The sequence below is a fragment of the Schistocerca americana genome, chromosome 1, assembly GCF_021461395.2.
Source record: "Schistocerca americana isolate TAMUIC-IGC-003095 chromosome 1, iqSchAmer2.1, whole genome shotgun sequence".
NCBI classification, from domain to species: domain Eukaryota; kingdom Metazoa; phylum Arthropoda; class Insecta; order Orthoptera; family Acrididae; genus Schistocerca; species Schistocerca americana.
In genome coordinates this window covers 1,259,339,187-1,259,362,405 of record NC_060119.1, presented here as the reverse complement: position 1 = coordinate 1,259,362,405, position 23,219 = coordinate 1,259,339,187, and the positions used below count along the sequence as shown (strand labels likewise).

At 39.9% G+C, this 23,219-nt stretch overlaps 1 protein-coding gene across 1 annotated transcript in view; it reads right to left on the bottom strand.

Annotated features, from left to right (window-relative positions):
• The window catches only part of LOC124598833 (transformation/transcription domain-associated protein), a 441,523-nt gene that overhangs the window by 175,221 nt on the left and 243,083 nt on the right, over nucleotides 1-23,219 (bottom strand). The window contains exons 37-44 of the mRNA XM_047136029.1: nucleotides 21,937-22,113; nucleotides 21,645-21,857; nucleotides 16,244-16,543; nucleotides 15,588-15,710; nucleotides 12,161-12,368; nucleotides 7,151-7,299; nucleotides 6,897-7,066; nucleotides 6,551-6,789 (exon numbers count right to left, since the gene is read on the bottom strand). Coding sequence (XP_046991985.1) covers nucleotides 6,551-6,789; nucleotides 6,897-7,066; nucleotides 7,151-7,299; nucleotides 12,161-12,368; nucleotides 15,588-15,710; nucleotides 16,244-16,543; nucleotides 21,645-21,857; nucleotides 21,937-22,113 — 1,579 coding nt within the window. The remainder of the gene's footprint in view (nucleotides 1-6,550; nucleotides 6,790-6,896; nucleotides 7,067-7,150; nucleotides 7,300-12,160; nucleotides 12,369-15,587; nucleotides 15,711-16,243; nucleotides 16,544-21,644; nucleotides 21,858-21,936; nucleotides 22,114-23,219) is intronic.

Below are 23,219 nucleotides of genomic sequence, written 5' to 3'. Positions count from 1 at the left end.
GCTAAAGTTCAGAAATTCCACTCTAGTTTTGGCAAATAACTTTGTTGTGATTCCACAGTGATTTTAATTCCCAAATCACATTCAACATGAATTTTCCTTTTATGTTTTCTTTGGTTATATGTGTCTACAGCCTTGCTTTTCACGGGCAGCAATATAGGGAAACTATTTATTTTTTAATTGTAGGTGAGACATTGCTGTAATACTTTCAGGTGTTGCAGAAAAGAAAAAAAACATCTTCCAATCATTTCTTGACAATGTCTTGATAAAAAAGTTGGTAGTTCTGCAATATTATGAACTCGTTTTGTACTCAAACAGAGTGCCTCTTCTGAAACTTTTGAATCTCAAAACTATGGGTAACTGCACTGATGCATGTAGGATCTTCTAAAGGATACCTTACTCAGAGTTAGCCCTAACACTTTTTGATAACATTTGACGTCCAGCATAATTCCACAAACATTTCTGGAGACTTTGGATTAAAAGTGAGTTAATGTTAGTTGTTAGCAACCACCTAGTTGTTTTAAGGATGAGATAACAACCACCTAGTTGTTATTCTGTTCAATCATTTTTAACAAACAAACACAAATGACTAGCATCATTATATCAGAGACAACCATATCTGACAGTTAGCAATCTTAATACAATGGAGGGCAATGCATATCAAGAGTTTCTGTTGGCTGCATTCTCACCTTTGGCTACTTACGCAGAGTACTTCCACATGTTAGCAGGGGGAGGGGGAAGTACTGGCAAGTGCAGAATCAGTTAAATTGGGCTCTGTCAGTAGTGCACCTGCTAAAGCCACCCCACCAATGGAGTATTTTTATGCTGTATTTGTTACGCAGTAAAGCAATTAAATATGTGCCCAATCCACAGGTTTGTGTGAACACTGCACTGCTTTACCAGGTATGGTGGTGTGGCCTTGACTTCTTGTTGCCTCTGAACCTAGTCATACATCCAGTGCAACTTGGCACTTCTTTAATTGTTACCAAAGAAACAAGTGACAAGAAAAAGAAAAACCCGATCGACCAACAGAAGACTGGTCACCTAACCTTCAACAAGAAGTTAACCAATTCTTTTTTATATGTTCCCTTGTGTTCTGTGCGGATGTTGCATGATATCTTTGGAATTCAGTAAATGAGAACTGTAGTTTTTTTCAGGTAGCCACTCCTCTGACAGAACACGCTGAGCTATGGCAGCAACCACTATGACACCAAGGCACATTTTTGGACAAACCATTAACAAGTCATCTGTCAAACAGAAGCTGCACTGAGAAAAGGAAACAAACACTAGTTATATACTTCTGTGCAAGAAGCAAACAAACACTATAATGACATTCTATATTTAGTTATGAATAATATCTTCGCAAAAAATGTTTGAATGCTCTACTCATTCAAATAATTATTCAGATAATTCCCATCCCTGCTTACCACTAAATCTTGTGCTTCCTTCCTCTTTGTGGACAGTGCAGTTAATATATTATCAATTGTAAAGAGTCCTATTAGTTCATTTTCTAGATTTACTCAAAAGAGTCATCCTACAATATAGCTGGAGTGAAGTTTTTTGTTAATTACAAACAAAGTTGACAATTATAATAAGTCTTCACACTTTTCAAGCTACATCATTTTCATGTGTTCTGTACAAAATACATCTCATTGTCAGTGCAATTTTAGCTGTGGACTAATTGCAAGCACTATGTCACCTGTTACTCATTCACAAAAGTTTACAATTCCTCATCTAAATAATTGACCTTCAATAACATTGAATATTCAATTCTCTCTCTCTAATTTTTGTTGTATTTAATCATACTTGCAGGGCATCTACTGGTTTTCAGAGCATCAGATTCCCGACTTTTTTTCCACTATCTTCCATTATCTCTTTAATTAAATTCACAACAACTCATAAATACGGTTGGTAAAATTTTTCTTAATACAACAGCAATTATGAAACAATAAAATCTTCTCTATTTACAAGTCAAGTCACTTCAAACAAAACATTTGAGCTTTTAATAGCTATTTCCGCCGTCGTCATCAAGAGCTAAAAATCATTGAGTGCCAGGGTTGGCATGGTGTTCTGCTGACAAAGATGCAATGGTAGCTTCTGGAGCCTTCCTAAGAGGGCCAGAGTAATGCAAGCACTAAAGGCAAGTTGAGCAGTTCCTAACAGCTTCATCATACCATAGGACGGAGTGATGTCAGATGACATAAGGGCCTGCGCCACCATGAAAGACTCTGAAGACACAACAATTATGAAAATACAATATGGATGTCAAATATTACAGTGTAAGATTCAGTGTTTACATTTTTACTCAACTTGCAATTTCAGCACCTAAAAGTTTTAAAGAAATGCCTTTAAGAAGAAAAAGATGATGAGGAGTGGGATTTATGTCTGGTAGTTCTAACAGATACTCCTCTAACAACACATTAGATGGCAGCACTGCCTCAGGCAGAGCTAGTCTAAATGTAATTTCCACTAGGTGTATACACCTCATAAGGCTCTTTGTTAACAAAGTCACATCTCCAAATTTCTCCCTCCACACCTGTCCCCTCAAGGTTCCAAATGCAGATGCAGACCCTGTGCTAACATGGCTTGCACATACAAGTTCCCTACATATATACAGGGTGATTCAAAAAGAATACCACAACTTTAAAAATATGTATTTAATGAAAGAAACATAATATAACCTGTTATACATCATTACAAAGAGTATTTAAAAAGGTTTTTTTTTTCACTCAAAAACAAGTTCAGAGATGTTCAATATGGCCCCCTCCAGACACACGAGCAATATCAACCCGATACTTCAGCTCGTTCCACACTCTCTGTAGCATATCAGGCGTAACAGTTTGGATAGCTGCTGTTATTTCTCGTTTCAAATCATCAATGGTGGCTGGGAGAGGTGGCCGAAACACCATATCCTTAACATACCCCCATAAGAAAAAATCGCAGGGGGTAAGGTCAGGGCTTCTTGGAGGCCAGTGATGAAGTGCTCTGTCACGGGCTGCCTGGTGGCCGATCCATCGCCTCGGGTAGTTGACGTTCAGGTAGTTACGGACAGACAAGTGCCAATGTGGTGGCGCTCCATCCTGCTGAAATATGAATTATTGTGCTTCTTGTTCGAGCTGAGGGAACAGCCAATTCTCTAACATCTCCAGATACTGTAGTCCAGTTACAGTAGCACCTTCGAAGAAAAATGGACCAAAAACTTTATTGGCTGAAATGGCACAGAAAACTATTTATACCAACGTTTAATACACCACCTATCAGGAGGTTTAACACCACACTTCGTTCGAAATGCACGCTGAACAACTGTCGTCGATTCACTTCTGCCGTACTCAATAACACAAAAAGCTTTCTGTTGAGCGGTCGCCATCTTAGCATCAACTGACGCTGACGCCTAGTCAACAGCGCCTCAAGCGAACAAATGTACAACTAAATGAAACTTTATAGCTCCCTTAATTCGCCAACAGATAGTGCTTAGCTCTGCCTTTTGTCGTTGCAGAGTTTTAAATTCCTAAAGTTGTGGTATTCTTTTTGAATCACCCTGTATTTTCTTGTTTATTAAATGAACTGGATACAACATTTTTGGGCATAGTGCTAACTTGCTTCTTCCCCCTAGAATTGCACCTGAGTGATACATAAGACCAAATTCGTGGCCACATGATCAATTTCGTGACTGTCTGTTCATTTTCATTACTTTTATGACCAGCAGAAACCCTGATTTAGTCGCTGTGCTAATATTTTATGAGTTTCAGATACACATTATACAAAATACGGAAATTTGACAGATACAAAGAAATTCTAAATGCATTCCAATGCTTGCCAGGCCTGTTAGTGCCACTAAATGGCGATGAAGCTACACAGAGTCCATGTCTTCTTAGCCACATGGCAGAGCCACTGAGTGAGTATGGGTCCACATGATGGCGAGTGGGGCAACTGCTGTCTGTGCTGCACTCCTGCAATGAGTGATGGGGAATGAGCATCTGTCACACAGTTTCACCATGTGAATGAGTGATGGGGAACAAGCATCTGCCATGTCATTTAACCAGGTGGGTAGAGTAGTGCTCTACTGACAACAACAACGACTACTACTACTACTACTACTACTACTACTACTACTACTACTTCATTACATTCTACCACAAAAGGACTGCGATTGAAAATTAGCTCATTCCACATCACAGCAAGAGATCACAATTATGATCCATAAAACACAAAACTAAGTAATTAGCCACCGTACAGCGTATGTGCCAGAGGGTACACAGTCAGTGTCCTACCACTTTTCTTATTCCATTTGCGATTGGTATGTGGGAAGATACATGTAAGTACCATTCTGTATGCACCTGAATTCCACTAATTTTAGTTATACATTCCTTTCACAAGATTTATGTTGGAAGAGGTAAATGTTTCTTAATGTACTCGTATTCTGGAAGTGGGATCTCCGAATTCTGAGTATAAGAGACTTTGCAATGCAAAACTTGTTCCTTTCAAATTCTGTCATGGCACTTCATTTTGTAATTCTGTGACATTCCCAGTCAGCCAACCAGATCCGGTGTAAGCTTTCTCCATTGCTACAATTACTTACCCATTCAAGACAGGGATTCCTGGATACTGTAAGATGGAACTTGAGTAAATGAAGGAAACATTAGGAATTTTATCCAACTTCTCTGATATTTACTCAATCATTTCATTATGCTGATACTTCAAAGTAGCTGACATGTATCTCCCATTCCAACTGTAGTGACATGATGTATGATACAGTCATCAGAAACTGGATGGCTATGCTGTATACAGCAGAACTGCTGTGTTACTGTTAAGACTGGGAAGATCTAATCAAACCAACATGTCAAAGTTAGCAAATAGATATTACTCAGAAATGTCCTCTATTCTGTGTCTGCATACAATGTTGGATGCATTCTAATACAAAGTGCATTAGTGTTGAATGTGTATAAATGGAAGAACCGTTTTTAAAAGTTTTATTACAACATTAAAGTAGGGGAAGGTCAACTGCTGTTCTCAATCTCAATAAATGGTTTAGAAAACAATCTGAGCAGCAATCTGACATCGTTTGCAGATAATACTGTCATTTACTATTTAGCAAAGTCATCAGAAGATCAAAACAAAATTATTTAGACAAGATATCTGCATGGTGCAAAAAGTGGCAGCTGAGTTCCGTTTTCGTGTGCTAATTTGTGACAGTCTTTTTGTTGTACCTATCTGCCGCTCAGCATCTCCGCTATATGGTGAGTAGCAACTTTCCTTTTCATAATATTGTTACATACCATCCCATTGTTTGAAATTTGTGACATCATACACATAAGTAAAAGGCATCTGTTAAGTTTTGGTTACATAATAAGTCACACAAATCTAACGGATATCAATTCAACTAAATACCTAGGGATTACAATTACAAACAACTCACACTGGAATGATTCACACAGATAATTTTTGGGGAAGGCATGCCAAAGACTGTGTTTTATTGGCAGAACACTTAGAAGATGCAATAAACCCACTAGAGAGACTGCCTACACTATGTTTTTCCTTCCTCTTCTGAAATACTGCTGCAAGGTTTTGGACCCTTGCCAGGTAGAAATGACAGAGAACACTGAAAGAGTTCAAAGAAAGGAGCTCTTTGTATTATCAGAAAGTAGGGGGAGAGTGTTACACATATGAAATGTGAATTGGCGTGGCAATCATTGAAACATAGGTGTTTTTTGTTGTGGCGAGGTCTTTTTGTAAAATTCCAATCTCCAGCTTTCTCTTCTGAATGCGACATTATTTTGTCGAGGCCCACTTACATATGGAGTAATAATATCCTAATAAAAAACAAGGAATCAGAGCTTGCATGGAAACATTTAAGTGTTCATTTTTTCCTCTGCACTTTTTGAGAGTGGAACAGTGCAGACAGTGTGAAAATGGTTCGGTAAACATTCTGTCAGGCACTAAGATTGAATTGCACAGTAGCCATGTAGACATAGATGAAAATAAGAAGCAATAGCCTGACCTGATTTTTATATATAAAAAAGAGACTGCTTTTTTGTTTTTCTTCATGTCTTCACACTTTTTCTTTTTACTGCAATTTTGGTGTTGTGGGCAACATAATATTTAAAGAAATCTTATCACTTGTAGTAGATACGAAGTGCATAGTTAGGAAAAGGTAGCAGTGTCTGATGGAATACCACAGTTCATTCAAACTTCAATAAATAGGATGTCTTGTCAATGTTCTCTTACGTTTTGTTCCTTCATTTTTACAGAGTGTTAAATTCAGATAATCCCCTTTTCAGCCCAAACGTTATCCCTAAAATGTTAGACACCACACAACATATAAGAAGAGAACTCAATACAAATCTTCCACCAACCAATTAAAACATCTTGCAAGTTCTCAGTCACGATTATTCCTAATAGCAACATAAAATCCACACTGCTGACACATCTCTGAGGCATACATTTGGTTGGCTGCAAAGGAATTCTGACAGTTGTTGCTAATACAAATCTGTTTAATACCCAAAATAAAATATTAAACTGTATAATAAAAACTAATGTGGACATATATACACACCTGGATTTGCAGTCATGACTAGGAGTTCTATACACTGTTTTATCCAGTAATGTGGTCCCATAGGCTCCCAGTTCTGAGAAATCATGATGTATAACAGACGGTCATGCAATTTTCGTTTCATACTTGCATCAAATACCTCAAAAAATTTAGCTCTGATTGGAGGCTGGACACATCTTAAACCTGCCAGGAATGCAGGCTCTAACTTTGTTCCCAGTTCAGATTGCTTCAGATTTTCATCTCTGCAAGTCCATTATTTACAGCCATTACAATACATTTTTAAATGTCTGGTGTTTTGTAACTACTCAGCTAACAATACAGTTTCTGAGTCTAAATGTGTTTTCCTTACCTGTACACAAAATTAACAATATCAAGGAACTGGGCATTCAGTTCTAATTCATCAGGAAACCTTTTTTCAACGTAGTGCATCATTTTAACCAGGAGTATGGATTTTTCTCTCAGTGTTGGAGTCTGATTAATAGCAATAGGGTTCTTGTTCTTCATCCAGTCCTCTAGCATCTATGTAAGAATTGATTATACACATATTTTGCTCCTCAAGCAACATAATTCTTAGCCTAGCTATTTAGTAAGATACCACCTCACCTTAGTTATAGCCTTCATAACTTTAATATCTGGTGATTTTTCAATCAGACCAACCAGTATTGTTCCAATGAACGTCTTTCGCATATCAGCACCCATCACAACTACACGGTTCTTTACCATGTCTAAACTGAGAATCAGCAGATCACTTCCTGCAACCAAAGTTAATGTTTTAATACATTCTATGCATAATAATGGGAAAAGTAAGAAGACATGTAATCAGATTCACAGAAAGTTAAATTTGCTCCTTTTAAAGACCTCTTCAGCACTGTTTGAAAGGTTATAGCAGTTTCAAAGCCTATTTGGAAGAATATAATTTCTTTATCAATCAGCAGGAAAGAATTCATGCCTTATAGTCATGCAGTTTCAGACTTGAATCATTAACAACCAGTATGAAGGTTGTTTTCTCTTTTTTTATATGATCAAGAGACACTCAACGATGCTAATTATGATGGGGTTCCACAACTTCTTATTCTTTAGTAAAATGATAATAAGCTTTTAAGATTTGGTGTGTTTACAATTTTACATTTACAATTACATTCCATTTTTGCACATCATAAGATTACAGTAAAGTTATATGCCTGATGTGAAAACTTATTTTATAAAATAATAAGTTAAAATACTATTTTCACTGTGTTTTGTTTAATGTTACTTTTTTCACATTGTAGTATCAGTCAACATCCTCCTAAAGTGTGTCATACGTCAAACTGTCAATATCATCTTCAACTTCACTTTCATCACTGCTGATGCAGTCCTTGCTACTTCTGGTGGCTGTGAAAATATTCACACAGATCTCTGACGAAGCACATTTATAGTATGTTGTGAGGATAAATTAAAAGATTGGCACTTGCAATTACTTCACTCTCATGTCATACATCTAGATGCTACTAATTCCATTGATTAAGGAGGGCCTAAGAAATTCATTGTCGTTAAAGGAATGCACAAGTATTTTCTACTTTCCACCCATAGTCACTGAGATACAACATAGGGCGTGACAGCTGCTCTGCTGATTTATAGTAAATGACTTGCAAGAGAGCATGTTTTATGCGGTTTTGTGTGACTTTATCTGTTTGTGGAAGTGACTTCAAGTTAAAAGAGATTTCTATCTTGGTTGTCAGCAATTTGTGTCCCAGTTGTGTCATTGGTTCACGTGGTCTTTCGTTATACAAAAGTGAAAAAAGTTTATACTCCGCTTTCATTATCTGATGATGATCCATGTAAATCTCACTTAGGAATTCAAAGTCTCCAACAAAGTGCACTCAGCAGCACTGTCTTCCAGATTGAGAAAAAGACAGAATCGTAGCCTCTTAAAGCATGCACAGCCGTTACATAAGTTAATGTTACTAGTTTTTTTTTAAGACCACTTATATTAGTAAACCTCAACGTGTGCTCCCTTGGTAGCTCAGAGAACGTCGAGGCAGTATTCCAGTTCTCGCCAGGTGTTTCGTAACATGTGTTCTGTCACATGTACCCACAGCAGCTTCTATCCTAGCCTTCAGTTCATCGACGTCAGCAACTGGCAACTGGTGTGATGAAGACTCTGTCCTTGATACAGCCCCCCCCCCCCCCCAAAAAAAAAAAAAGGTCAAGGGGCGTAATGTCTGGAGAGCGAGGTGGCCAGGGTGTTGAACTGTTCCTTCCAATTCAAATGTTTCATCCAGGAAATCACGAACTATCAAAGCTCAGTGGAAATGGGTGGGGGATGTTCGCTCTTGCTGGAAGAAAAACGGTCCTTAAACCTTGTTATGCACAAAGCCGTACCAAACATTCACTTTTTCACTACTATACAGTAGCATGTAGAGACTCTGAACCCCATATGCGGGCATTATGCCTATTTACCATTCCACTGATATGAAGGGTGACTTCTTCAGTAAAGCATATGCGACGTAAGTAATTGTTAGTGCCATCAATCCTGTTAAGAATCTCAGTTGCAAATTCAGCACGTGTCAGCAAATCATTCGGTTGCAAGGCCTGCACAATTTGCACTTTGTAAGCATGCAACCTAAGCCCTTCATGAAGAATCTTCACCACACTTCCTTGCGGTATTTGAAGTTCATGTGATGCTTGATGAGTTGATTTAGACGGACTCCATTCAAATGATTGCCGAACACGATCAACAGTTGCATCACTCACACGAGGCCTGCCACTTCGAGAATGATCTTCAACGCTGCCTGTTTCATTAAACTTTGTATACCATCGTTTTATTGATTTAACGTCAGGAGGGCTGCGTCCATAAGAAGCCCGAAATTTACGCTGAACACTGATGGGCGATTTCGTTTCGTGAAACCACAGCACACTTTCCTCTGCTTCGATGCCATTTCGCCAGCAGCCAGCAACTAACGTGACCTAACAGACTGCGTCGGTGTTATGGAGCACTAGCGCCATCCATTGGTCACAATAACTAGTAACAGTAACCTATGTAACGGCATCAAATGTAACTTACTATGTCAAACGATTATTCTGATATAAATTTTTATAATCAAGGCAAGACTTTGTACTCACCCTGTATAAGCTTACTATTGTCACCAAAATTATTAGAAGTGTCCATTTCCAATAAAAGTACAGTATTACAGGAAACACATCTATATCATCATTAACGATCTGGATGTTCTTTTTGCCACTTTGAAAAAGCAGATGTAACATGTGGAGAGTATAGGAAAGTAGTGTAACATAGCTTTCCCATGAGCAAATGATGACTTCTTGTTGGCGAAATGTACTTGCGATTACCTCAATATTTGATGGAAAATAGGTAATAAAATAAGCTGTTCTTTATAGTGTATGAAGTGCTGTTGTCAATGTCTGGGGTTAATTGTTTAACGGCACCAGCAACATCCATCTTCCTCATTCATGGTTTTCCATAGATGGAGTCTCCTAATTATCAAAAACAACATATGTGTTGTAATATCCTTTCACACAATTTATTATGATGGAGTGGAGGAGAGATGCCTATAGTATCTTGTCCAGCTAACAAAGGATGCGGTGTTGTGAGAGAGCAAACTGTATTTTCTTGTTGTTGTGGGCATCTAACATTTGTCTATGATTTCCTGTCACTCTATGGGAAGTGGCTACTGTTCATCTTGATGTTTCAAACAGTAGGTCCATTGAAATCAATACTTCATTACATATGTGCTGTGAAAGTACCCAAACAGTTATTTTGATCAGGAGAAAAAGCCATCCCTACAAGACTCTCTCTCATTTTTCCATAGTTGATGCAAGTCTGTTCACCAAACTGGTCAGGGGGTACAGAATTCCAAACCTGAGTCAATATACGTGTGCTCCTGTTCTTACAAGGATTTTCATATTTTATAGTAATGTATTTTCCATTTCTAGTACATGAATTGTTATATACCTTGCGTAATTTCAGTGGCTGGCTGCAAAAAACAAATGGCAGCATAAGTTTTAAGTAATATATTTCTAACAACCAGTCTTCTTTTCTTTGCAATCTTATGAAGAGATGGACGATTGTAACGGGATAAATAAGAATATCTACCTGTAACCTACTGGTGGGATTATCTCCAATTTTCTTCAATATTTTCTTAAGTTCATCCATATTAGGAAGATCAATAGTGGTGACAGCACGAAGGAAAGCTGTGCCTACCATAGGTAAACCTCTAACAACTTTTCGCGTCGCTTTGCTGGACAACACACTAGGAACACAGACATGCAAAAAAACAAAGTAACATCAATCAGATGTCTATTCTGTACATTTTTTCTGGAGAAGGGGATTTTTCACATCATTTTCTTTCCCACTGTGAGTCTAACACATTTTATGACTCATTTTCTTTGAGCCAGTGCTAAGTTTTCGAGATATTGAAATATCTTCAGTAAAACTGACACACAATGTATTTGTATAGGAAGTCATAAAAATTTATGCCTAAGAGTGCCAAAGTGGTATCTGCCAGAATATGAATTCTTTCATGTCTAACTATCAGCTGGAAAAGAAAAAAAGAACATGAATTCTTTCATGTCTATCACCTGGTCAAGAAAAAAGAATTTTACACCACATTACAGTGTCACTAATTTTTACACTGATCACTGCTAGACTATTTCGAAGTAAAGAACATTTCGTAGCACTGAAAGATCTCATTCCATTCACATTTACTGTGTTATAAATACTGATAATCTGAAAAGGATAGACTGCTACCCACCATATAGAGGAGACATTGAGTCGCAGACAGGCTCTATGAGAAGACTGCTATACATTAAGATTCCAGCCCCCCCCCCCCCCCCCCCCCCCACACACACACACACACACACACACACACACACACACACACACACACAGAGCAACTGTGTTTCCAGCCGCTGTGGCCGGACTGCGGACCACAACGGCAACTGAGGGAGCAGCAATCTGGCATCAGTCATACAGAGAAGGAGGCGGCATAGGGTGGGGAGTGGCAAGGATAGCGGGGTAGGGGGTAGGGGGTAGGGGTAGGGGTAGGGGGTAGGGGGTAGTGTCGCTTGTAGGAGCATGGTAGGGTTGCTAGGTGAGTTGTCCATGCCACCACATTTCGGATGAAGGCCTTTCGGCCAAAAGCTTAAATGTATAACAGTCATTTCATTGTGTTTGCCTGCAACTCAGTGTCTCCTCCATATCGTGAGTAGCAATCTACCCTTTTCATAATATTATTGTTGTTCCACACTGGACCCTCCATTGTGAATGTCCGCAGCTCGCGGTCTGGTGGCTAGCGTTGCTGCCTCTAGATCACAGGGTCCCAGGTTCGATTCCCAACCAGGTTGAGGATTTTCCCTACCCGGGGACTGTGTGTGTGTGTGTGTGTGTGTGTGTGTGTGTGTTTTATCATCGTCGTCGTCGTCGTCGTCGTCGTCATTTGTGACTGGCTACATGGGACTGAGTAAAAACAAATTGGACTGTGTAACAATTGTGACTTCGTATGGACGCTGATGACCGCGCAATTGAGCACCTCACAAACCAATCATCGTCATCCATTGTGAAATATTGATAATTAATAGTTGCTACCAACAAGTTGAAATATAGCTATAAAATCATACCTGTGCTAGCTGCATTCTGCTCTTGAATACTCGGACTCAGATGCTCCCTTGTTAATTTCTGTAGCACTCGCATGAATGGTGTGATCAGCCGGTCGATATAGGTCTGGTTGTTGATGCATGCAGATTTGAGCATCATGAGAGGGCCATAAAGCATTGTTGGGCTGGCACTGGCCTGCTTCTCGTACTGAGACAGCCCTTCGCAAACAAACTGGAACAAAATGCCACAGTATTCAGTCGTGCATCTTTCAGGAAAAATTATGTTCAGTGTGCTTGTCGCTAGTGTTTACAGAGCAAGATGAAACTATTCTTGGATTATCGTCACATTTGAAGATGGAACTACCATGCCAAAGCTGGTAATCTGAATATTTACAGAAATTAGTGGCCGTCTTGACATAATAAATTATTGTCCTACAAGTTAAAGTGCGCGTCATTTATGTTGGCGGCCGAGTTTAGGTTCGTTCTGCGCATCTGACGTCACAAAACACAGTCAGCCAATGAACAGAGAACGACGTTGCCAGATCTCGACTGCAGTGCAGAGCACGGACGAGTGTCTTCAGTTTTACAAACGTTCAGTCATAAATAAAGTAATAGAACAAAAGCAATGTCTTGATAGCAGACTTTCTTTTATACTGCTTTTTCGCAATAAAGAACAGTGGTAATTGTTTATTTCCTATTGTACTTCGACGAAGCGTGAGGTAATCATAGTTATACCAACAGTGTTTGCCAGTATTTTGCGTGACGTGTTAGACTCCTCATGGCATCCTATAGGCGGACGAGCCGCGATAGCGTAACGGATAAGCTGTTTGGCTTCTATGTGAAAGGTTACGAGTTCAAACCTTGTGCGGTGCGTAATATTTTCATTTTTTAAAAACAATATCGAAGTGCCTTACTTCACGAATTATATTCATTTGAATGCAATTTTTTGAAATTTCTAGTGCTTTGTCTCTTCATTAGCCCTTTCGCTGCTGCAGACACGTGCTCCCCGCATTCCGCGCTGTGGGCGATTTTGTCATCACTGCACCGCTCGCCTGTGCAGACACATGGTGTTCCCACTGCTTTGACACGCTTATCATTCGATTTCACAAAAACTATTTGGCCCAAAAATTTGATTTTTACACGTCTTCTTGACTGATACCTTCCCCCCATAAATGACTTAATTTTGTTTCGATGTTCAACGCAGTTATTATGCAGCATTAAATGTAGTAAACCATTGCACAAAATTTTGAAGAGTTTGCACAGGTAGAAGTCCATAGCGTATACTTTCCGTATGGTCGATTTTAGTTGCCACAATGTTGAGAATGAAATGTGGACAAGATACCTAAATTTCATATAAAATTTACTATATAACAATATCTCATTTAATTTACGTACCACATAGGTGCCGTATGTAATATTGAGAAATATTCCGTCTTTCGCGACTGCAATAAAAGTTTTATTTACACCGGACGCGTTTGGCTTTATTTTAAAGCACTTCAATCAATGAAAGGTATGGCACATACACAATGGTACTCATGTTCTCTTTCTTGTTTTTGTTCCACAGTCGCAGTTTTACCAATGGTAGTGAAATATATTCCTCTTCTTCAACTGTAATAAGTGACTTATTTAGACCAGACGTGTTTTTCTCTTTTGAAGCATCTTCAGTGGACAGTATTTTGTCTCCTCCATTGCCAAGTCACCTTTCGTAGTTTTGTGCTGTGGTAACACAATATTCAACGTTTGTGTTGGCTGATCAGTGTTTTAGCAAATAGATGATGTTTGTGTGTGCCACACACAAAAATTATATTTGACATAGCTCAGAGCACTTCACTGTTAGACGGTATATTCAAGTCCTAATGTTTTTGTAAGTCCACAGTTTTGTTTAATGTATTTTGTCTACTTCCTTTTGATTGATTGAAGTGCTTTAAAATAAAGCCAAACGTGCTCAGTGTAAATAAAACTTTTGTTACAGTCGCGAAAGATGGAATATTTCTCAATATTACATACGACACCTATGTGGTACTTAAATGAGATATTGTTATACAGTAAATTTTATATGAAATTTAGGTATCTTGTCCACATTTCATTCTCAACATTGTGGCAACTAAAATCGACCATATGGAAAGTATACTCTATGGACTTTTACCTCTGCAAACTCTTCAAAATTTCGTGAAATGGTTTACTATATTTAATGCTGCATAATAACTGCGTTGAACATCGAAACAAAATTAAATCATTTATGGGGGGAAGGTATCAGTCAAGAAGATGTGTAAAAATCTAATTTTTGGGCCAAATAATTTTTGTGGAATCGAATGATAAAGAGTGTCAAAGCAGTCGGAACACAATGTGTCTGCACAGGCGAGCAGTGCAGTGACAAAATCGCGCACAGCGCGGAATGCAGGGAGCACGTCTTTGTAGCAGCGAAAGGGTTAATGCGGCCGCGGTGGCTTTACTTCATGAACTGCGCGCTCCCCCCTAAACGTAAGCTTGCGAACTATGCTATACTATGGCGCTGCTTCTATTGGCGCGTGCGTCGTGTGCAACTGGCAACGCAGCAATCTCCCGCGTCTGGGTGGGCATGCGCGAGCCGCCAAGGTAAAAGAATCGAACTATAGTAAGCAGTCCATGTTCAGTATCCATCTGAATGTAAATAATGAAAATCATTGTAATACTTCTCTTTTACCTTCCACGTAATCCGTTTAAAAGTGTACTACTAATAATTTCTACCCTATGCTGCAAGCCAACTACTTTTAAAGGTTTTACTATACTTCTACGTGCACAAAATTTGCAAAGGTTTTGATTTTTAAGATAAAAACACAAGCTGTAAGTCTCGTCGACAATACTTTTATAACCATTTTTGGATTACAGGGCCATCATCGGGGCATAACAAGACACGGGCATCTGTTCTGCAGTCAGGGGTTACTCTCAATATATAACAACAATGGATAACACCACGAGTATACACTGAATGATTATATGATCATGTACAGAAAAGCAATGATTAAAATAGTCGATCATTTTATTTTTTTGTCTTGATCACTGGAAAGAAGAACAGTTACCGGCTCCAGTCATTTAATACCATTATCAGTCCTGTGAAGAAAAATACACGACCGGCACTTTTTAATCTCCAATTTCAGTGCATATGACCATATCTTTGAACTTAACGCGAGGATATGTATTGGATGGAAAGCAGAGTGTGGAAATCACTGAATCAGCACAATGGAGATCGATGGGAAATTGTGTGGGCTTGAAATTGGAATAAAACACCATCACGGGTTCATGATGATTATGACTGTTTAACATGTTCCTTGTAATTTTGACTTCTTGTGCTTTGTTACAGGAATTTCAGGTGACTTTTGAAGTACATCAAACAACAGCAAATTTAGGCAATAAAAGGTTTTGCGTACATGCCAAAAAAAGTAGCCTGAAAAATGCAATGAGCATGACTTACCTTTCCAAGACTAGAGTATAGACATTCCAGCTCCTCATATTTGGAAGCAACAGTTGCTGTAGTCGACTCAGTGGGGAAATAGCTCATGAGTCGTGTCATGAGACTGTGAGTCAGTCTAATTACCTGTAATTAAATTTATGTAGTTTTATACTCCCAAGTATAAATGCAATTAAATATTAAAGCAGATACATCAAGCAGAAGGCAACTAACCACAATGTGATACACACAAACAGAAAAGACATTCACAGCCACAGAGTGCCAGTAAACTTTAGTACTGCTAACAACCACTTGCTTGTAGCATTAGTCCCCAGTTCTATTTCCCTATGTCACCAACAGCACAAGTGAAATAGAATGTCGAACTCTTACTCCATCTATTAGATGTTGACATTAAATTCTTACTGCCCAAATGTATCAAAAGTGAATCACATAAAAATAATATATAATTTACATTTATTATAAGCAATGAACTAGGATTTTTTTTTTAATTTTCATATTTGTTTATGTCCCTATTAGCCACTCAATGCTCCAACACAGTGAGTTGTTATCTTTGTTCCTTCTGTAATTAATGGTTTCTTTTCTGCCCCCCCCCCTCCCCCTCCCCTACCCACCAATTATAAAACAGATAATAATCGTGAGCACTGGATTTCACACCTCACCTTGGTATTGGAGCTTGTCACACAAGCCGCGAGACCTCGCTGCAGCGGTTTGATGTTTGCCAGAATTCTCTCCTTCTTCATAAGTGTCACCAGGTAAGCAAGAAGATCGAGGGCAGTGCAGATGTTGCCATAGTTGGGAGTCGCCGACTCCACACTCAAGAAGATTTTGTCAAGCCAGCCAATCTTCAGGTCATTGGCACGGGGCCACACCTCGGGCTTGAGTGCTGTCTTCAAGAGGGCTACACATCGACGTGACAGCAGCTCTCCAGGGGAGCCCAGAGCTGAGCTCGTGTCATTCACCTGAAGAAGGGGGCAGAAAACATTCTGAAATGAGCTTCAATAGCTATTGATGTAATCTTTAACCTAAGCTTGTAACTGATGAAACACAGGAATTTTGTGTAATCTGTCAATATCAAAATGCCATATGTTTGTGCCAAACCAACATAGCTGATTGCTCTGTACCTAAGGCTAACTTTTTTTAAATCAAATTTTAATATGTTTGATTCGTGGACACTTAAATTAATAAGAAACAGGCCTACTGAAATTATCTATTGAATCTTTGTGGATTTTTTTTCTGTGCAATGTGCAGCGTTTCAGGCATTTATTTAGTAGGTAGCACCCAGGTCAGACAGCATCCCAAAGCAACACTGTTAAATAGGATGTCCGAGCCGGGGAAGGAGAAGACCATTTGCCTTTGTTTGATTTCTTAGAGCCTTTACGGTTGACAACAAAGACTCAAGACGTTTGTTGGCTGGAAGGATGTAAAAATTCTTTGGGGGAAGTGTTTCTTTTGTTCTTTCTGGCCTGCTGGTTGTGTAGCAGCTGAATATTTGGTGGCCTGTAGCACAGCTGTGGGAGGAGACGGGGATGCTACCGTGATACTGGGTGATTTTACAATTGTAGTACTGAACTGGAGGTCGCAAATCTGAGTGCCCACGAACTCCGTAGAGCGAGCCATATAAGAACGATGCTGTAAGTGCAGGGCTTTCGACTAGCTAACAACTTGCGAGTGAAGGGGGTGGGGCACTTTTTCCTTCTTCCAGATCTCCTGGACAGTCACTCATTGAGTACATGGGAAACTAATGGGATGAGGCAGCACACTGATACAGCTGGTAGGACGAGGCAGGCAGTCATCCCCATGAGCATCTCTACCACAAGAAACACCCAAGTGTGGTTATAAACATTGACAATGGTAGCAACGCAGGTTTGGAATGTATGGTCAGGCAGTGATGACTCCATAGCCTGGCCTTAATCTTCAATGGAAGCACTTTTCAATCAAATGTGAGAAAAAGAGTTCACATAGGCACTAAAATTGCATCAACCTTTTTCATTTCCTGATGGCCTGCAGTGTCACCCTAATCAGAGAGATAGTGCTGGATTTTCCCCTTGGTCGGACCATCAAGCAGCCAAGTGTAAATAACACCACGCAAAGAATTCAGCACAATGGACCTCAATACGAACGGGGCAGCCCTAGAGGAGCGAAGTGGTAGGCTTGAAAATCGCAATTGGTCTCCAGAAAAAAATCCCATTGCATAAGCAAGAGCAGGATTTCATAGTGCCTACAACTGCATCAATGTTTCTCTGCATAACAAATGAATTAACTGTAGCAAAAGACTGACCTCCTTTTGTACATGATACAACCAGGAACCGAGGTGCAGCTTAGAGTGTCAGTGAAGCTTAGCCTCATTCCATTTACTTTTGGTACATGTAGATTGAGATGAAGTAGATTGGCTCACTGCGAAAAAATCCCCCATGGCAGCCAGCATCTCCGATGCTGTGCCCCTTCCGAATGGGGGCCTACTCAGAGATGGGTTCACCTGCCTTAGGCGATTGTTCAGACCTCAGGTCCCGCCTCTAGAACTCCAAACAGAGGGACCAAATGCAATTGGGTAGGTAACAGCTCAAGCAATCACCCCTTCTTGCACCTGGTCGTTAACAGGGGGTACGTGCAAACCCTACCTGTCGACCTGGGGATGGAATGACCCATTACTGAGTCACCAGTTAAGTGTCAAACGCATTGGCCACCCTTCAGGAGCACAGACGGTGGTAGAAGAAACAAAGAGTGGCCTCAAATGCCGAAGGAGAGGAAGGGGAGAAGATGGAGTATGAAGAAAGAAGGATAAAACAGACACGGGACTGTTACTATGCTGGGCCACCGAAACTTCAGAACGCATTCCCAAAAATAACCAAGACATGTTCCCCAAGGGAGAGGAAAAAGAATAGCAGGCTGACAGACATGGTGCAAAGAAAGGGAAGAGGTGTTTAAAAGGCTGGGAACCCATGGTAGCCATGCACAAACTCACCAAAGGGTGGTGAGCCCTCTGGGGGCTCTGTACAAGTTGTAAATAGCCTTTCATTCCCTGTCTTTTACCCTCTGCTACTTTCAGAATTTCAAAGAGTATGCCAGTCAACATTGTCAAAAAGATTTCCCTTATCTATCTTCTGAGATAAGTCGCAGGGTCAGTATTACCTCACATGTTCCTACACTTCTCAACAATCCAAACTGACCTTTCCAGAGGTCAGCTGCTACCAGTTTTTCCATTCTTCTGTAAAGAATTTGTGTTAGCATTTTGCAAATATGACATATTAAACTGATAAGTTTGATAATATCCACACCTGTCAGCACCTGCTTTCTTTTTAATTGGAGTTGCTATATTCATCTTGAAGGTTGAGGGTATTTTGCCTGTCTTCTACATCATGCACACTAAATGGAAGAGTTTTGTCATGGCTGGCTCCCCCGAAGCCATCAGTAGTTCTGACGAAATATAGTCTATACCCAGTGCATTGTATCAACTTAGGTCTTCCAGAGCCCTGACAAATTCTTTTTACAGTATTGTATCTCCAATCTCATCTTCATCTTTCTTCCTATATTTCTATAATATTGTCTTCAAGTACATCTCATTTGTACAGAACCTCTATATATACTCTCAAATTTTACCTTTCCCTTCTTTGCTTGGGACTGGTTTTCCATCTGGGCTCTTGATATTCATACAGTTGCTGCTCTTTTCTCCAAAGGCCTCCTTTAATTTCCCTGGAGAAATAAGATGTCTGTTAGAAAAGTGTCTGACCTTCGACCGGGAAAAACAAATTGGTTTATGTGGAGCCTTGGCCACCTAATCGTCTTGAAAGTATTTCCCTTAGAACTCCACACTTCTCCAAAGGTGCCACTATTGTTGGAAGCATTCCAAAAAAGCCTCTTTTGGACTGGACTTTAGCTTGGCTGGCACTGCTGCCATAAAGTCCTCTCTTGTCTGAAATCATATTTCTTTCAATGAGCTCTTGAGTTTACAGGAAAATCAGGAAATGCAGGGCTCCATATCAGGAGAGTAAGAAGTCTTTTGAAGCACAGGAATCTGGTTTTTCACCAAGGGGCATTGTTGTGATGGAGGCGCCAATTTTCTGTTAACCGCAAGTCCAGTCTCTTGTGCCACACAGCATCACGTAGTAGGTGACGGAGGACACCACTGTGGTACTCTTTGGTGATTGGGTGACCCTGTGTTGCATACTGATGGTGTACCACACCGCAGGGGTCAAGGAAAGCAGTTAGTATCACTTTGATGTTGCTGCGCATTTTGGTGGGCCTTCTTTGGTCTTGGTTACAAGGAATGCTTCCCTTGAGACAAATGGGATTAGGTTTTCGGATCATACCCATACAACCATGATTCATCAACAGTGGTTATCCTGTTCATGAAGTCAGGATCACTGTTTGTGGAGTCCAGAATGTCCTGAGAGACTTCAACACAAAGTTGCTTCCGCTCTGCCATCAGCAGCTTCAGCACAAATTTCGCCGACACTTTTTTCGTGGCCAAATCTTCGGTCGCAATGGAATGTGCCAAAAAAGTGCTGATGCCCACCCACTATTCTGCAATTTATTTGATAATCACAAGATGGTCCTGCATTACCATAGAGTTCACTTTGGCAATGATCTGATCATTTTGGCAAGTTGATGGCTGACCAGAGCGTGGCTCAAACTCCACTGATGTGCAGCCGTCTTTAAACTGGTTGTTCCACTCCTTAATCCATTTGTTGTCGAGAGGATCACAACCGAAAGCCGTCTCAATCTCTCGAATGGCTTCCACGTGGCTGTCACCCAGTTTCTGATAAAATTTGATGCAGTAGCACTGCTACAGTCATTCCATCACTTCCCTTGCAACGAAAAACCAATGCGGGCACTAAACACCATCTCATTCAACTGCTGCTTGCCAGCAACTGATGCTATGGACAGGTGGGAAAGAATTCACATATGCACACGAAAGTTCTAGGTCAGCTCATGCAAGCATGCTAGATTCAAATCCACTAGCTATTCCTGTCTAGCCATTTTCCACTTACTGTCAATCTCATTTTTTAGACGTTTGTATTCCCTTTAACCTGCGTCATTTTTATATTTTCATCTTTACCTCTTTCATCCTACGCTGCCTTCACTATTTCATCTCTCAAAGCTATCGATTCTTCCTCAACCATGTTCCCTTCCCCTGTTCTACTCAATCATTGCCTAATACTCCCTCTGAAACTCACAACGACCTCTGGATCTTTCAACTAATCCAGGTCCCATCTCCGTAATTTCCTATCTTTTTTGCATTTTCTTTAGTTTTTATCAACAGTTCACAAATAAACAGTGGTCAGAGTCCACATCTGGCCCTGGCAATGCCTTACAACTTAAAATCTGGATCTGAAATCTATCTTACCATCACATAATCACTCTGGTACCTTCCAGTGTCTCCAGGTCTCTTCCATGTACACAACCTACTTCCACTATTCTTAAACTAAGTGTTAGCAATGATTAAATTATGCTCTGCACAAAATTCTACCAGGTGGTTTGCTCTTTCATTCCTTTCACCTAGTCCATTTTCACCTACAATTTTTCCTTCTCTTCAGTTTCCTGCTACCTAATTCTAGTCTCCCATCACAATTAAATTTTCATTTCCCTTAACTATCTGAATAATTTCTTTTACCTCATCATACACACCTTCAATTCTTCATCATCTGCAGCCCTAGTTGGCTTATAAACTTGTACTATTGTGATGGGTCCTGAGTTCGTGTTCATCTTGACTACAATAATGCATTCATTCACTATGCTGTCCGTAGCAGCTTACTCGCACTCTTATTCATTATAAAACATACTCCTGCATTACTCCTATTTGATTTTGTATTTATAACCCTGTATTCACCTGACCAGAAATCCTGTTCCTCCTGCCACAGCACTTCTAGTACTAGTATAGTAAGACCATTTTGGTTGTTCCACAGCCAGATCAGTCAGTCATCCAGACTGTTATCCCTGCAACTATTGAAAAGGCTACCACCCCTCTTCGCACTGTTTGCAGAGTATGTAAGTACACCTGTAGGTGTAGAAAGCATTACTGAAACCACAGGACACCCTAACACACTGCTTTGAGACAATTACCTGACACGCTAGCCGCAACAAGAAGTTGAGCACGGCATCGGCATGGACCGTATCAATTGGTGTAGTGGAGTCTGGCTCCACTTTGGTGACCAAGGCAGGCATCATGCACGGACCGGGCATTGTGGCATGCCTTTTCCGAGGATTTTCCAGGTTCATACCAGGGTCGTCGACAGGTGTTCGTTTTACTGGAGTACCGAGCGTAACAGACTGTTCCTACAAACAGAATTTAATACTATTTTAATGACGATTTAACTGAATTGCTGGTATTTCGCTAAGTAACGCAGAAACATACAGTCATAGATGTGGATTCAGCTTCATCTTTGATACGCTGGAGGTCCCACTTGATGATAACATCAGCCAATTCTACGGCGAGTCTCCTGTGCTCTATGGATGAATTAGGACTGAAGCCAAGGCGCTGCATGGCATTCACCATGTGCTGCACCAGGTGATGGCGAACTGGGTAATAGACCTGCAAAGTGAATGTGAAACATACTGAGATTTTCGTAAACAGTGTGTTAATACATATGTTAGTTTATGAAACAAAAGTTGTACCATTCCATAAAAGGCAACAATTTGATTAAGAAAACACATTACAAGGAGATGAATGGTGAGCCAGTACTTACTAACACAAGAACTATTCCTCACACAGAAAAAAGAAATACTTAAAATAGGAAATACTAATCCAAGATTTCAGAGTGTATGTGTGTGTGTGTCCGTCCATATGTGTGACTTCTGGGACCACACTGCACACTTCCACAGGGTGTATACATGGACAAGGAAAAAAAATTCCCAGATTTCCTGGTTAAAAATACACTTTCTCCCGAGTGCCAGTATATTTTCCCTTATCAATCCTTTGAATGGTTATGGTTTTATACACGGGCGTACAATTTCCCAGCACTTTAGAAAACGAAACTCAGGTAAAAAGACGCGTTTTGGAAATATCTTTGATGTGCAGCTACATGAACGCTGCGTATTTTCGTATTACGAAAGCATACATTGCAATTCCACCAAACATCACTTGTTACTTTCCAAATCATTGAAATTGAGATTTCGATGCACTTTTGTAAGCCGTTCGTAGCTCATGTCATGTGATCTCCCAGCCGATGACAGCGGATATTCAGAGCATAGGATATGTGATGTAGTCAGCCAACAGCAACATCACTGTTAAGTAGCAAGAACACACAAACAGGGAAAGATAATACAGTAGTTTAAATTAATATACATAGTGTTGCTACAAGAAAAGCAAAGCTTTTACATATAATATTGATCTCAAGCTGCAAGAGAAGCTAAGCTTTCGCATATACTGTTGATCTTTTTTATGCATGTTACACTTTGAAGTGTGCTAGTACTAGTACTAAGAATCTATTACCTCATCAAAGTTCGTCAAACGTTTTGCTACATGAAAAATCGAATGTCGTTATCTAATACTGAAAAAGCTGTTAACACAAATAATACCCAAGATTGGTGTGGTTTCTCAATCTGATTACGTCTATTTTGTCACTGTCTGCTAGATAAGCCAGTAAAATTTTTAATAATGACATAAATGTCTGATCTTCAGAGTTCAAAATTCTTCTA